Here is a 17276-nt window from a genome sequence, read left to right on the forward strand (position 1 = left end):
GGTTGCATTAGGCTGGCAGCTAGTCTAAGTGTTCAAATGAGCATTCATGTTGTACGAGTCAGTAGTATGCCCTGTCAGCCAAAAGGCCCAATCATACCCTGCAGTGCATGAAGCCCAGCACTTCCACTGGGTGAGGGGAGGGATTGTCCTGCTCTTCTCTGTGCTTTCTAGCCTCACATCCAGCACTGAATGCAGTTTGGCTGAATGCAGTTTGGGTGCCACAATATAAGAAGGGCTTAGAACTATTAGAGTGTCTCCACAGGAGGGCTGAAGAAACAGTGAAGGGGCCAGAGGGCAAGATGTATGAGGAGTGGCCAAGGTCCTTTGGCTTATTCAGCCCACAGTAGGCTGAGGGGAGACAGAAGGGAGGCCCACAGCTTCTTATTGGGGGAGTGGAAGGGCAATGTTAAGCTCTGCTCTCTGGTGACAGAGACAAAACCTGAGGGAATGGCATGGACAGGGAAGGGGCAACTGGGGGTTAGGGAAAGGTTCTGCATAGAGAGTGGTGGTTATGGAACAGTAGGCTGCCCACGGTAGTTCTCGTGGTCCCAAGATGACAGAGTACGAGAAGTGTTTAGGTACTGCCCTCAGGCATATGCTTTGAATTTTGGGTGGACTTGTGTAAAGCCAAGAGTTGGCCTTATTGATCCGCAGGTAGGGAGATTCTGTGATTCTACGATTCTCTCTGACATGGCAGACAGAAAATTCTGTGATAACTTAATTTTCATTAGAAACTGAGTTTTTTGTTTCGTTCTGTTTTGTTTTTAAATAGACATACAAGTGATTAGACCAGTACTCTTGATACTGCTTATTTTCTTTTTCAACTTATATTAATATGTTCTATCGCATACCTTCTATTTTTAATATTCCCGTGATGCTTTGTGTAGCTCTGTATAACTGATAAATTCTACAGAAAAGTTGAAACATTGCTGTGACACCTAAATATTCTAAACTTGGGCACATTTTCCACTGAATAAAAAGGAGGACCTATTGTTAATTTCTGTAACAAAATATGAAGGAGTAGCCAGTGCATGCCCAGTTGCAACGTAAAATAAGCTGTGATTTTTCCGCATAAATATTCTTACCTACATCACATGTCTTGCAACTCCAAGATTCAACACAATAGTATCACAAAACTTTTCCTACTCTGTGGATTGTTATATTTTCATGTTAATATTTTGATTTTGAAGTTGCATACACTGTAGAAGGGAAGTCTAACTCGTTTCCATTAGTCACTGATATCTGTTAAAATCTGACAGTTTAAATTTCAGCAATACTTAATCAAATCACCTGATCTACTTTCTTATGTCTGTTTTTCATCAGCCAGTAGAAAGTGAATCTCAATAACTGAAAGATGTAAACATCTGCTTTCTGTAATATGAATCCTACCCTTTATTTCCCTTAGATCTGATACCTAAAACTACTGACAGTTTACAAAAGTTGTAAGAGTTCTTTGTTAATGGAAAACAAAGAAAGAAAGAAAAAATCTAATGTACTCATATGCATATATGTGATATAAAACCACTGCTGATTAGAAGAGGTAGATAATATAAGGATGAGGTTACATCATCACACGGTAAAGGGTTATAAATGGCAACACAATTATTATTTTCTTCTTAGTTCTCTACAGTAGAATTTCTTTACAGCAGTTTTTCCTGCAGGGTGTGACAATGACTGTAAATCTGAAGTCATCATCCTCAGTCTACTCCAAGATAAAAATCCTCAAATTCTATGATTAATACAAAAGTACCAAGCTCTGATGCACTTTCTGGTTTAGAAAAATAAACAAAATTTCTAAGACATGGTGAGTATGCAAACTTTCTTGATCAGAAGGAAATCTTTCAACAAATCATGCACAGTACAATTAAGATATTATGTACCACAGACTGAAAGACTGAAAATATTGAGAAGTTCTCAATTTTTTCCTTTCTCTTATCCAGTTATTACTAATGCTTGTTATATATTAAGCATCTTTCAACTATGGACTATACCGTTATTTCCTTTTAAAACAAAAGCACAGATTCCAGTAATGGAGTACCAAGTCAGCAGCTTACAAATCACTACGTCGCTGTGGAAGGTTAAAAGGACGATGTATACATCAGTTCATCAGCACAGTGACTAGATCCTGACAGCTTCATTAATATCTGTGCATTAATGTTCTCTGATTAGGTCCTGTGCAGGACCATTTATCTTTCTTTCAATTGCAGGCCTGTGTTCTTGTGTTTTCTTTCTGTTGTTTTTTTTCTTCAAATGGGTAAGAATTTTTTCCTATGTGATGGAAATTACAAAACACGACATCTATATTAAAGAGACTGGATATGAAGTTATCTTTCACAGGAAACCTATTTTCGTAATGTTCATTTTTTACTGTATGGTAACTTTGTAATAATGTACTTTACAGAGGTGAAAATCCCATTTTTAAGTCTAGTTGAGGTTTTATATCGAAAACCACAGTACATCAAACAAACGCATATTATCTCTCAAAGGAACCATGGAAGGCTCAAGTTCTTACACTGTGAACTCTGATATAGAATTGAAAGAAAAAATTTTAGCTGGAAAAAAAGAGAAATGGTAACACTAACAGAAAGATAGGTTTTCAGTAAAAGGCTTACACATAAAAACCCCATTTTTATAATTGCCATTATTACTCTTAAAATAAAGTCAGATAGTAGAATAATATCTTAGCAGACAATTTCTATGAGAAAGTACTTTGCAAAACTTATTTTCACATTTTGCAATATTACATTCCAATGGTTTGGTGATAGTGGTAGCAGAGGTGTATATTTGGGGAAGAAATGAAGACAAAGTGAGCAATAATGATACAGTGGGAAATCTTTATGCTTGTCATTTGCTACAGTAAGACAAGACAACTCTCAACTCTCAAAGAGCCTTCAGACTTTTTTCAGTGAAATCCACTAAAATTTCTCTATATGCTTCAAACAGCTTGAATCAGATATCACATCTTTCCAAAAATTTCCATGTGACAGATATAATAAAAAAGTACCATTCAGCATTTACACTTTTATCATTGCTACATGAACCACCAAATAACTGATAAAGGTGTTGGTGTGTGCATATAATACACCAGATTTTATCTTAAGATGTTTTGCAACTCAGCTATTACTATTACTGAAGACTAACCATAGCCTGCAAGTTAGTAAATAAAGTTGAAGTCATACTTTTATGGTGTCTTTCTCAGTAAATTATTTTGAGAAATACAGCTTTGGAAGTTCTGTATGGTCTGTATTGATGAGAAATGAAGCCAAAATTCCTTTTATTTCTATTATGAATGGGATTCTTTAAACAGTCAACATGAATTCAATTTGAAGTTGTATAAACATAGTTGTACAAGGGCACTATAAAATTTGTTACATTAGTTAACGAAATCATTATTCATTTTCATAAATGTTTCTTCAGTTCTAAGTGTGTTACTGTAGAGACTAATCAAACCCATAAATAAATAAATAAATAAATAAATAAATAAATAAATAAATACATCTCCGGAAAAAACTTCTTCCAAAAACTTTCATCACTGTGGAATGATTTATTATTCACATGCGAAAGATCGGCATCCTTATAAACAGAGTATTTATAGCAAAATGAGAATTACAAATGAAACCATAGGAAGGAATTAATCCTACTTTACAGATGAAAAATTGATTCACAGTGTGAATGAGGATGAAATTTTCTAATACTTTTGTAGAATATAATTATCCAGTTCAATTTTAAAAGCTGTATAAGATTATTTTTTTTTTTCCCCTAAAATATTGTCTAATATTGATGTTCTACTAAATCCTCTGTTATGATAGTTTAGGCATCTAACTAAGCTTTACTTAGGAATTCACTACAGGGTGTGTGTGTGCTGAAGAGGAAGAAATAACTTGGAGCTAGAGAATAACCAAGCTGTTCCATTATTTGCAACGTCAGAACTCCAGCATGGACTGTGAGTAGGTGATATATTTAGATTGCTCTTTACAGGAGAAAAGTAAAGTAGGTGCTTATGTTTCAATTGACAAGTCTGAAACTTTTGTTTGTATATTTTATATATACAAACAAATTTATATACTTTTATTAATATTATGTATTATTATATTTTATATGCCTTCCTAGATACATGTTAGATAAATTACTTGCATGTGAAGTCAGTTAACAAATTTTGTATTGGAAGTCAGTCATTATATATTTAGTGCCATCAATGCAAGTAAAATAGTTCAATAATGTTTCTTTTGTGCTTTTGTTTTTGTTTTAATAGAAGCAGTATAAAATACATATTTCAATGAATATTGGCATTAGAATAAAAACATGTATATTTGTTTTCCCTGTCTTTTGGTGTTTTAGAGTCTCTGAGTCTTTGAGGTACAGAGGAAAAATTTGTGCAAATGCACATTACTGCTTACATCTTAAAACAAAAACTAAATTTGCAGTGTGGGAGTCAACTTTTCAAATTGTTTTAAAATGGTTACCCTTCTTGGAATGGAGCATAAAATCCTCAGCTTGTGTGTGAAGCTCTGATGCCAAACATCCTCCACAACACCCAGTACTAAAGTGGATGCAGTATTGCCTTCATACTGTGTTTTGGATGTGTGGCCTTTGTATGTATGATTGCAGAAAAAGTATGCAAAGTTAAAGAACATATTTGCGTTTAGAAAGAAGGTATACCTTTACAGAAGTTTTTCTGCTTGTTGTGGATGCAAAAGCTGTTATCTGAGTGTAAAAATATGCACAAGTTTAAAATGATGGGCAAACATTTTGAGGCTGAGGTGTTTCTCAATGTCTCACTTGATTTCAGGGGTGAAGGAAAGAACAAATGGCTCTCAGATATGTTCAGAACTTCATGTTGCTGATAGTAAAACATTTAGACAGTTATCATGCTACAGTTTCTGCCATCATTCCTTACTAAAAATTTCACATCATCATGCAAGTATAATGTCTGCCCAACTGTGTGTGGCCCTGCCAGGCTAGCCTCTGTAGTTGAAGCCCATTTAACCTCTGAACAATCAGTAATGGTCTTTCATGTGCATGCTTGCAACAAGAGAAGAAGCTGCATTTTTTTGTGGCTACTGTGCTTGGACTCTTACTTCTTTCTTCCCTCGCTGTCAACTCTGCACTATTTCATTTTCAAGGCTAATAGGAAAAATCTTTCATCCTTGAACAAGGTATTTAAGTTCCCTGGAATCCAGATAGAGGCCTAAGAGCATCTACAGATTTAGGAGATACCCTTCAGCATGAGGATTTCAGTTTGAATACAACATGGGAAAGGTATTTTATAATGGTAGGAAAATGAGAGAAAATTTATGTTGCAGAGGGGAAAAAAAAGAAAAAAAGAAAAAAGAAAAAAAAAGTCTGAATTATTGTGTAAATTGCAGCATCATTTACTAGCTTTAAAAATAATTTGCAAACTGGAGCATTTCTTTGGGTCAAAAAGTGCAGTCAAGTAGCCATTTCATAGGGAGATTCTTGGCACAAACACTCAGTACTGAAACAATCACTTCAGTTCCCTAATGAATGTGATTACAGAAATAATAAATGACAATTATTTTTCTGCTGGACAGTTATTGGTCCACTGGAATTAAAAGAGTCCCAGGAAAAGAATTGTGACTACAAGTACAGACTGAAAATTAAAATGTTTTTATAAGCTCACAAATTAGTGTGTTGACAATCCCAACTGTCTGTGTTGCTTTCTGTGACACTGATAAACACCCTCCCTCCAAAGTGGCCATAACTCTTCCAGATCCTTCCTCAAAAATCTTAAAATGAGCAAGTTTAAGTAGCCATACTGATTTGGCTGTTGAGCAAAGAATGGATTAATTTTTCATCAATTGTGTTTCAAATGTGCTAAGAAGAAATTAGCAGTCTGCAAGAAGACTCAGACAATTGTTTTTCCCTTGAAGAAAATGATTTATATTACATTTATTAGAGTTTGATCTTTCAAAACTGCTGAACATTCTGCATATTCACTACCATCTACAGACACTAGCCAGCTCTCAGCTGGTGTTCAGGGCATCAGAGAATTAGCGCATTACTTTGCAACATCATGCAGTATTAACTTCTTATTTCAAAGATGTGAAACTGAAATTTTAATTTTTTTAAAAAATAAATTGGTGCACTGAAAGAAAAAAAAAAAAAAAAGTGGTAAATGAAATTTGCAAAGATTAAAGAGTACCACTGCAAGAAAAAATATCTAAATAATCAAATAAACCAGAACAATATGGCCTTTTCAGGAATATACTAATTCTAAAATACTAAATCAGTCTTACATTTTACAGGGTGTTAAATAACTTAGGAGAGATAGGGCCATGTAGTTTTAGTGTTGTTGATGACAAATATTCACAACATGCTCTTTTGTACAGTATTTTCTTTGTTTTACTGTTCTCCTCAAAACTAAAATTTTCTGCCATTTTTTTTCCCCACACTTTTTTCAAAAAAGGATATTATTTAAAATGTGTTGCAGAAATACAAAAAAAGTTGAGTTTTAATATTTTTATGTAAATTTGGGGTCTGGGGAATAATATAGGAAAAAAAAGATTTTCTTGCAAAACGGCTAATCTTACCAATAAATAATTTTATTGATAATCCTGTACACCATCTGGATGGTTAATCAAAGATAATTTTTCTTTTCTATAGTTATATTTTGGATTCATCTTGGATTTTGACCTTACATTTTTACTATAAGACCTACATTTTTCTTTCATATAAAAACAAATGAGAGAAAATTTGAGATTTCTTTTTGTGCTGGAGAATTTTTAAAAATAAACAAATGGACAAACATAAACCCCAATAAAACAAACAAACAAATAAAAAAAAATGGTAACAAAAAATCACAATAATTTTCACACATATCCTCACATTTCCCTCCCTTATCTTGCCCGGATTCAAGCAGAATCAGTCAGAAATTCAGAATTACCTTCTGAATTGTGATGATTCCCTCCTGGGTGTCTTTGTCCACAGAAATTTTGAATACTCCCAAACCATCACCATCTACAATCTTATATTCCATTTCAGCATTGGGTCCCACATCTGCATCTGCAGCTTTTATTCTGGCCACTACCGATGCCACAGGTAAAGACTCTGGGACATTATACTGATACGATCCTGCAAAATTCAGAAATACAATACATTCAGAGATTTCTGAATCTGTAAACTAAAAAGAAATCTATATTCATGCAACTGAATATTTACTCAGGCTACCAGAAAATGTGTTTTAAGTTATATATATATATATATATATATATATATATATATATATATACATATATTATTTCTTTTTTAGCTTTTTATTGTGATGGATCATTTACTTTTTTCTTCCATAAGAGAGAAATAGAAGACAAAGATGCATAAATTTTATTCAACGCTTAGTCATGATACAAATGCCTGCAATTTTCCAAGGCAAAAAATACTAGTTCTCCACAAATAAAGGAAACAAAGAAAATATATCAAGTTTATATTAAAATTAATATAAAGCCTGATCATATTACAAATTTGTATCTAGATTAGGCAGTTTATACTCCTAATATGACTAGAAACCAACATATATTCATTTCTTTAAAAGTAAAGTCACCACCTGCAATCTTGAATATTCCACCATTTTCATTCATAAAACCATATACATGCTGTCAAAAAATGATATCTGCAGTCAAAAAGCAATAATATCTTCACCTTCAAAAACAACATCTGCTATTCTATCATTATTTCAAATGATTAGTGGCAGGAAGTCTGATTTATATAATTGGAGGTGAGGGTGGAGTTAGTATATTCCACCATTAATTTAACTTAATTTTGCAAGGACATTATAAGATAGTGTAAATTATATATATATATATATTTTAAAAAATCAAATCAAATCACACCAGACAGAATGTTACTAATAAACTGGTATAATATTACAAATGTGTACTCCCTTCTTTGAATGGGATGATAGCCAGCTTCGTTAGAGATAGTTGGTTGGGGGAAGATGACTTTACAGATGTATAATTTCTTAGAAAACACTACATGCACAAGAGAGACCCTGCTGAACTAACAAAGAAAGGTTAAGGACTAATGGTAAAGACAAAATGTTGTTCATTCTGAAGTCTAGCTGATAGAGATGCTTTAAGGTGTTTATTTTTTATCCTTTTATGAGTGAAGAAGTAAAATACATCAACAAATGCACCTGCTCTATATAACTTCATTTCAACTAATCTGAAATAGATAAAGAAAAAAGGTTCTTCAAAAGTAGTAGTAACAGTATCAATAACGACAACAACAATAATAGAACTTGCTCTGAGTGGTTTTCAAAGTATTTAATAATACTTTAATTAAGGAAGCCAAATACTTTTATTGTTCGTTTAAGTAAAGCATAAAAAGTAAATAAAGTAGCCGTGTTTAGAAATAATGCTACAAGTCATGTAACTTACGTCGTGGGAAGCGGGGTGGGTTGTCATTAACATCAGTCAGAGTGACAGTTACAGATGTCGTTCCTGATAATCCACCATTTTGCCCAACCATGTCCTTCGCTTGAATAACTAGTAGGTACTGGTCTTTGGCTTCTCTATCCATATTTGGAAGGGCAGTTTTGATAATGCCTGCAGTAATACAATCCATGTGAATGGTTGCAGAAGTAAATACATTGTGAAAATGGAGTTTGACCCTAAAGGGTAACAGCAGACCAAGGACTGCAAAAAGGGAGGAAGTAACTTCAATGCTGACATCACAATAGTTTACTAGGAACTAAACTGCTATATTACAAGCTTACTTTAAGTAGTCACCAAAACCAACATGTTTTAGCTGGTAGTACATTCTTTGGGTCCATAACCATGTTCACTTCTCCCTGAACTAAAGTTACTTGCATGACAGTTCCTTTTCTGGAAGATATACTCTTCTGTGTTTGATTTCCCATTCTCTTATAGCTAAGAAGAACAGAATATTCTGTACTCTTTTTTAAGTTCAAAATTATTTCACAGTGTCTTGCATAGTCAATCATTTACCACATTAAGACTTACTAATATTGATATCACACCACACTTTGCATAAATATGAAATTATCTTATTTCAGCAAATATTTTATTAATAAATAAATATTTTGAAAGCATGAATGTGATTAAGATGCCCTGATTTATTAAAGGAAATACTGTAATATCTGAAGTCATTTATATATATATCCATTTGATAATCTGCATACAATTTGTAATTATTTGATTTGAAATGTAAACTTGGAGAAAGCTCCATGCTTCATTCTTTCAGTTCTGTTGATATAGATCAGAAAATAAATATTGCTTCTCAAAATGTGATGACTTTATGAATATTTCATGCCTGGCACATAGTAGAACTGCTAGCTCTGATTTCCAGAGAGGCAGCTACTTACTCCAAAAGTGTTCAGTGTCAGCAGTAAAGGAAACATAAACAATCTAAATAAAGGAGAGGCACGTTGGGGAACATAACTCTTCATCTGATATTTGCTGAATGTTTAGTTACAGTTTTATTTCTTTCTTCCCTTCTGAATTCAAGACTTGCCATGGGCTGAAGCATTTACTTCACAGACTTTCTGGCATTAATTCACCTATTTGACAAAACTTTTAAAAACACAATTAACATGCAATTTCATAAGTTTATTGTCTCTACATTACTTTACCTAGCCCGTTTGTTTTTCTATTACATTCAAATTGCCAGACAATGCTAACCAACCATTTGGGAGCTAAATATCATGCATAAAGGAAATCTGAGTACAACATCAAAATGAAAATGTATGCAAACATTTTAGTCTCAATTCTTAAAGATTTCCATTTAGCAGAAACTACCATAATATTGCTCAGAGGCTGATTGCAGCCGTTGTGACAATGTACACATATAAGGAGAGACAAAAAAAAACAACAAAAACAAAACCAATCATACTGTACATAATATCTGTTGGTGAGAAAGAAAGTACTATATATTCCTGTAGAGGATGAACTTTTTCATGAATATATGAATGTTTATAAACATATGAATGTATAAATATGTTAATATTTTGATACTACTTATTTCTGCAAGTTTGGGTGCTGTTAAATAGAGTGCGACCTTTCAGACATAGCATTAGGATTCAGGTCTGCTTCCCAGCAGTTCTTTTTGTTTCACTGGTTGTTTTTTAAATGACAAATAGGGTAAATATTTTGTTCCCCTTTTGCAGCAATTTATCCATCTCTGAAATACAGATTATAATTTTTCTCCACATAGGCTGAGATATCAGACTAAATTAAGCAAATTGAAAGCTTTTTTTAACACTGTGAAAAATCATCAAGCCACAGAATCATATTATTTATGTTGGAAAATACCCTTAGGATCACCAAGTCTAGCTACCAACCTCACATACTGAGTCTAATCAGTAAACCACATTTCAGAGAGCCACTTCTTAAAAATCACATTCTCTTAAATACTGTCAGGGACAGGGACTCTACCACCTCCCTGGACAGCCTATTCCAATGTTTGATCACATGAAGAAATTCTTTCTCATACCCAATCTAGATGTCCCCTGGTATAACTTCACTGTATATTGAGGTATAACAGGTCACAGAGGGACCTGGATAGACTCAGTCAATGGGCCAAGGTTAATGGCATGAGTTTCAATAGGGCCAAGTGTCAGGTCCCAGACAACCCTACAGGCTTGGGGAGGTGTGGCTGGAAAGCTGCCTGACAGAAAGGGACCTTGGTGTGCTGATCAACAGTCAGCTGGATATGAGCCAGCAGTGTGCCCAGGCGGCCAAGAGGGCCAATAGCATCCTGGCTTGTATCAAGAATGCTGTGGTGAGCAGGACTAGGGAAGTCATCCTGCCCCTGTACTCGGCATTGGTGAGGCCTCACCTTGAGTACTGTGTTCAGTTTTGGGCATCTCAGAACAGAAAGGACATGGAGGTATTAGAGCAGGTCCAGAGAAGGGCAACAAGGCTTGTGAAGGGCTTGGAGAATCAGCCCTCCAAGGAGAGGCTAAGGAAGCTGGGGCTGTTTAGTCTGGGGAAAAGGAGGCTGAGGGGAGACCTTATTGCCCTCTTCCAGTACCTGAAAGGTGCTTACAGTGAGAGTGGGGAAAGTCTCTTCTCACTGGTGACAAGTGACAGGACGAGGGGAAATGGCCTCAAGTTGCGCCAGGGCAAGTTTAGGTTGGATGTTAGGAAACACTTCTTTACAGAAAGGGTAGTTTCTGGAATAGGCTCCCCAGGGAGGTGGTTGAATCACCATCCCTGGATGTGTTTAAGAGCTGTTTGGATATGATGCTCAGCCATATGATTTAGCAGAGGGTTGTTAGAGTTAGGGTACTATGGTTAGGCTGCAGTTGGACTTGATGATCTTCAAGATCTTTTCCAACCTGGGTAATTCTATGATTTTATGATTCTATGATTCACTTGTCATTAAGAAAAGGGACCTGTGTTTTCCTTGCTGCAACTTTCTTTTATTTAGTTATAGAGAGGGATGAGTTCTCCTCTCAGCCTCTTGTTCTCCAAACAAAACACCCCCAGTTACCTCTGTTGTTCCTTATATGTCATGTTTTCTAGTCCTTTTACCAACTTTGATGCTCTTGTCTGCATGTGCTTGAGCAACTCAAAGACCTTTTTGTAGTGAGAGGTTCAAAACTGAACAAAAATATACAGGAAGGACAATGTTTGTTAAAACAGAGGAATAAAGACTGCATTTTCCTGTGGCTAACAATATTCACAATATTTATGAAAATAATTTTTAAAAACGTTAAAAAAAAAAAAAAGTTTTGAAAGTAGCAGCAAAATGGTGTGTCAAGTGAGAATGGGAAGCACAGTGCTTTTATGTTCAAACATGAAGATATATTTTCCACAACAAAATTCTATTTTAAAAAGTAAAATGAAGAGTCAGTCATGGCATAAATCTATACAGTAGGAAATCTGATGAGAAGGTGATATTTGTATATTTCCAGAACAATCTGAAAGTAAAACCTATTCACAGCATCTTGAATTTATTATTGTCCAGAAATACTTCAATAGACAGTATATCAGGGAGCTAGAAGATTGACAAGGAGATATAAATTTCCATTCCAAAATTGTAAGCTTATCACATAGCTCAGTTGTGTAGCTTTTATAATCTATTCAGAAATAGAAAAGATCAACAAAACTATAATATATTCAGTTAACCAAGGGACTGCACTAATAAGTTCCTAGCATGTTTTAATGCACATTTTCTACTTTCTCAACATTACAGTAAAGAGAATTCATAGAAAATTACCTGTCTTTGGTTCCACAGAAAAGTAAGGTTGTCCTTGCAATATGCTGTAAACCACTCGGGCACTATTGCCGTAAGTAGGATCATCTGCATCAGTGGCTGTCACTTGCACCACAGAGGTACCTGCAAATGTTTAAGAAACTATTGTACATATAAGATCCACAGATCCAAACTATATTTAACATACAGTGCCAATGTACAACTGGAACAGTGTGACAAGTGTGAGATGTTCTTTTCATAACTTGTCATTTTTTCTGCTATTCAGGATACAAAGTAAGGTCCTATTTGTAAACCAGTAGTGTCAGTTATTTGAGAATTTGGACTTCCCAAATATTCTCAGTCTTTGACTCACAGCAATAAAGCCCATATCACTCAGCAGTTCACTTCTTTATTTCTGAATTAAGTTAGTGGAGAATATGTGAGAGAACTAAACATATCCTCAGTGACGACAAGGTCTGAAATATGTCTAAGTATTAAATATAGTGACAATTTCCCTTTGAAGTCAACATATTAAAATGATAAAGTATAAGCAGCTAGAGATTCAAATGTAACACATATCTCTGCATTATATCTTTTGATATTAGACACACATATACATTAATTTAATCCTACTAATTAGTCAAACTCTTATACAAGAGAAAGCTAAAGAGCTTATATTTCAGCTAAGACAGACCACAAACATCTGAGAGTTCCCTCTAAATTCCTTTAAAAACTATTCACTTCACACTGGGACTGCAATGTTTTAGTACCATTTGTGGTAATTGTCTGTCATGTAATTTGTCTACAAGAAATATCTGTTAATAGGAATCAGGAAGAAAAGATGTTTAGCTGCTTAGCAAGAGGTGTATATTTCTGAGAATCTTGTTCAGCATCCACCATCCACCTCCTTTTTTTTTTTTTTTTTTTTTTTTTTTTTTTTTCTCTTTCTCTGCATTGCTTCCATGATGAATGCTGAGAGCAGGATAAAAAAACACTTGGGAGCCAGGGCCTTGGCCATGGTCACCACCTTTTGATAGGCAGAAAGGATTATTATTTCTCACTGGCAGATTGTCTGGAACACTGAGACCTTCCACTCAACGCTTTAGGGAACCATTTGGAGGTTAAGTTGCAAATTAATATTGTCGCAATTTGGCAGATGCCCAGTTTAGGTCTTCAGCAGAGGATCAAACTCCCTGTTAAACAGGATTTAGTCAAAAGATTGGAGAGCAGTATTAGTCACAGAGAGTGTTCATTTTCCAACTGAACACATTTTTTTACATGAATATGAGAGCAACAAACCCAGAAATTACTCTTTAAAAAGAAACTGCACTAAGAAGTGATCAGTGTGAATTTAATGTAAGTTGCACCCTGGTTTGTTTTATTTGGAAATATTCAGGAAAGTTTTGGAGAAAATTCTTAAATCTTTCATGCCTGATATAGCATGAGCATTATCTATTTTCCTCATCTTTTCCGTCCTCAGGTAAGTAGAGAATTGTAAATGGGTTTTGGGATCAAGCTGAAGGTTTGGAAAAAGAGAGGAATAAATGAGACCTTTTATTAAATAGTACAGATAACAAAGGATGAGACCTGCTGGGATTAATTCTGACCAAAAGTCATCCTTCATAAGATAACTTTATTCATTTAACTTATGACCTAGCTAACCCACATGCCTGACCTCTTTTCCTGCAGTATCAATGACAAAGTATTATGATTGCAATTCTATCTCAAATTCTATTTTTCTCTCTTGTGAACTGTAATATTTTTGGACAGAGAAGGTTACTCTCCACCTGAAATTTACACAGATGGGAAGTTTAAAAAGAATACTGTTAGTCAATCCATCAAGTCATTTATCTCTTACATGACTTAAAATGCATCAATTTTATGTTCACAAATAAGAGTTTGGATTCAGTACATCAAACTGATTTTACATGTTGCTTTTTCCATAATATAATTTCATACTGAGATCTATTTTAAACATTCCTGTCACTTTTGAGTAGAAGGATATCATAATGACTATTTGACACCCTGTACTCTATGAGAAAGCCAGGCTTAACACATTTACAAAGTGTCTAAGTCAGTGAACCTGTCAGTGAACCTTACCATGTCTGCAAATATTGGGGAAAGCATTTATAAACCTCCTTGCTTTTGCCTCTTTCAAGAATTTCAGACAAACACAAGATCAAAGCAATTAAGGCTCTACAGTCTTAACACACAAACTTTGGAAATCCTGCAAGCTTAGATGAGCTTGTTTACTCTAAAAATCCACTGATGTAGCAAAGACTTTACTATTTGTGAGATGCATTAAAGCCAGTATCTGAATCAAATTGTCTCTCTCTTAAATTTGAATTTGTCTCTCTCTTGAATTTGCCAATTCAAACACATATATCCTCTAGAAACAAAAACAAACAATCAAGCAAACAAACAAAAAATTAGGCAGAAATTCTAACTCCAAATCTTTCTGCACTCATCCTACTTGACTGTATTTAGCAACTAGAAAATGCTGACACTTATCTAATTCCTTTGTTCTAAATACTTTTTCTCAAACCTCACAGAAGAGAAAGATCTTTTAGAACAGCTACTATTATTATTATTTTTTTTCACTCAAAAACTTTGGGTTTATGGAAGTTCTATATTCAGTTAGAGATTCTTGCACAAAATATTTTTTAAAAGAATATACAAGCTAACACAGGGTGTTTTAGCTATGTGAATAAACCTACATGAAAGAAATTAGTTGCAAAGAAACATAATGGACATAAAGATAAACAGTAAAGATTTCCAGATTTTCCCAGAGGAAGAGGATGTGTCTTGAAGAAAAAGCATTCCTTCAGAGGATCATCATTGCAAAACAGAGATGTCCTAATTTTTCTAGTAATAAAAATAGTAATTCAAATTGTTATTTTCTTTAAAGAAAGCATAACCAAGAAAACTGTACAGATACTATTGATAGTAATTTTATGGGCTGAGGAAAAATGGTCAGTTACATCAAATTTCCAAATACAAAATCATTTTTCAAAAGGATAGTTCATGTTCCATCCATTAAATTGTATTCTTCTTTACTGCTGGATATTTTCCTCAATCTTACAACACAGGCAGTCATCTATCATGCATGTGTCCAACCTTAAGGCTCAGAGATACCATTTGACAGTCTGCATACAGGACCAAACCTTCTCTTCATCCAACAAACACTTTGATCCAGTACATCTTGTTTACTGCAGCATTCTTCACAGCCCTGGGCTGAGGTGTAAACAGAACACAAACCCTACATTGAACTTACATTAATAAGCGTTTGGTGGACAAGAAGCAGGACATGAGCCAGCAGTGTGCGCTTGCAGCCCAGAAGGGCGATCTTGTTCTGGGCTGCATTAAAAAAGGGATGGCCAGCAGGGAGAGGGAGGTGACTGTACCCCTCTACTCAGCTCTTGTGAGGAACCATCTGGAATACTGCATACAGGCCTGCATTATGGGAAGAACATGGAGCAGGCCAAAAAGATAAACAGGAACGATTCACTGAATCGTTTCATTTATTTATTTTTATTGATATTTGCTAATGACAAACTGACTTTTTAGTGGCTGGCATACATTTCCATCTTTCCAGAATGCCTAAGCTGTCATTTTTAACCTAAACTTTAACACATACTGATAGATAACAAAGAATCACAATCATCTGAGAACTTGAAGTATTCCAGTTCTGATATTAGGGCAACAGAAAGGGAAAACTTGTGGAGAGGATCTCTAATTTAGAATGATATTTATACTTTAACTTACTTAAGTCAAGATACACTGATGTTTTGGACATGTTGCAGCTATTTCCCTTTTTTGTGATGTGAACAAATAAAGGCAAGATAAGAGTGTTGTTCAATTTATTTTGTGTTAGCAATTCCTCAAATGGGCCAGTTTTAAATCTCTGAATTTATTGTTTTAGAAACTTCTGCACAGAGCTTTTAAAAAACCTTGTTATTACAGTGCGTGACATTTGATCAAAGTTTTAAATAGGTCTGTATAAGAAATATGTGTGTAACTTCAGTTTTTAACATTTAACATTTAACACCTTGCCAATTTTTGAATCACTAATATATGAAATGACAAACTCCCTTAAAACTGAATTGTAACCACATTAACAAATTAAATATAAGTGTTTAAAGACAGCCAGTTAATGAAGACATATTGACTAATAGAAGTTAGTGATGTATAGTGCTCAAAACACTTCTATGTTGTCTCCACATTTTTGAGTGGTATTAGCTACTACTAGAAGTAATAAACACCATTACTCTGAAGGTATCCGTAATACCTCCTTAATAATTACATGCAGTAGCCAAGCCATGTTTTGATCTATACCCTTTGTCATTTCTGTGCTTCAGCCTCTGGCATTCACTCAGATCTCATGCAATTATACCTATAAATCCTTTCCACTCTAGAAGCACAAAATGGAACAGGATTGACTCTGAGACAGACTTATGCTCATTTCTTCCTCTTCTTCCCCCATAGCCTCTTTAGTCTTCCTTTACTCATGGATAAAGCCGAAGTCAGATAAACAGAAACAGATGTTGTCTGTGAATATAGAGCATCATTCTCCACTAGACACTGGTACCAAAGACTTAAGTATGATGTAAAGTATTTCCTTTCCCTTTCCCTTTCCCTTTCCCTTTCCCTTTCCCTTTCCCTTTCCCTTTCTCCTCTCCTCTCCTCTCCTCTCCTCTCCTCTTCTCCTCTCCTCTCCTCATCCTCTCCTCTCCTCTCCTCTCCTCTCTCCTCTCCTCTCCTCTCCTCTCCTCTCCTCTCCTTTCTTTGTTTTACATAAATATGTTTCAATCCACCTCTATCAGATATAATATTTGAAGCAAGAAAGACAGGTATTTCTCCTATTGAGTGATAAGCAGAGCTGCTCATATGTGTGGAGAGTCTTGAAAATAACATAAAGACAAAGCTTTGTTTGGCATTGAAATTGTATTTCCAGTTATTATCAAAACAAGCTATTTTTGTGTGTAACATCACAGGGACTCTTTTAAGTATAATTTGCAATCTTTTTCTTTCTTTTTTTTTTTTTTTTTTTTTTTTCCTTGTGTGTGTGTGTAATATAATATTGTCAGATTTTTTTAAGCAAA

The 17276-nt window shown here is 34.6% G+C and overlaps 1 protein-coding gene across 1 annotated transcript in view; it reads right to left on the reverse strand.

The window, feature by feature from the left end:
* Window positions 1-17276, reverse strand: part of CDH7 (cadherin 7) — an 84155-nt gene that overhangs the window by 24780 nt on the left and 42099 nt on the right. Inside the window, exons 4-6 of the mRNA XM_015855215.2 lie at window positions 12199-12318; window positions 8394-8561; window positions 6905-7092 (exon numbers count right to left, since the gene is read on the reverse strand). Coding sequence (XP_015710701.1) covers window positions 6905-7092; window positions 8394-8561; window positions 12199-12318 — 476 coding nt within the window. The remainder of the gene's footprint in view (window positions 1-6904; window positions 7093-8393; window positions 8562-12198; window positions 12319-17276) is intronic.

This window comes from Coturnix japonica, chromosome 2 (genome assembly GCF_001577835.2).
Source record: "Coturnix japonica isolate 7356 chromosome 2, Coturnix japonica 2.1, whole genome shotgun sequence".
NCBI lineage: Eukaryota > Metazoa > Chordata > Aves > Galliformes > Phasianidae > Coturnix > Coturnix japonica.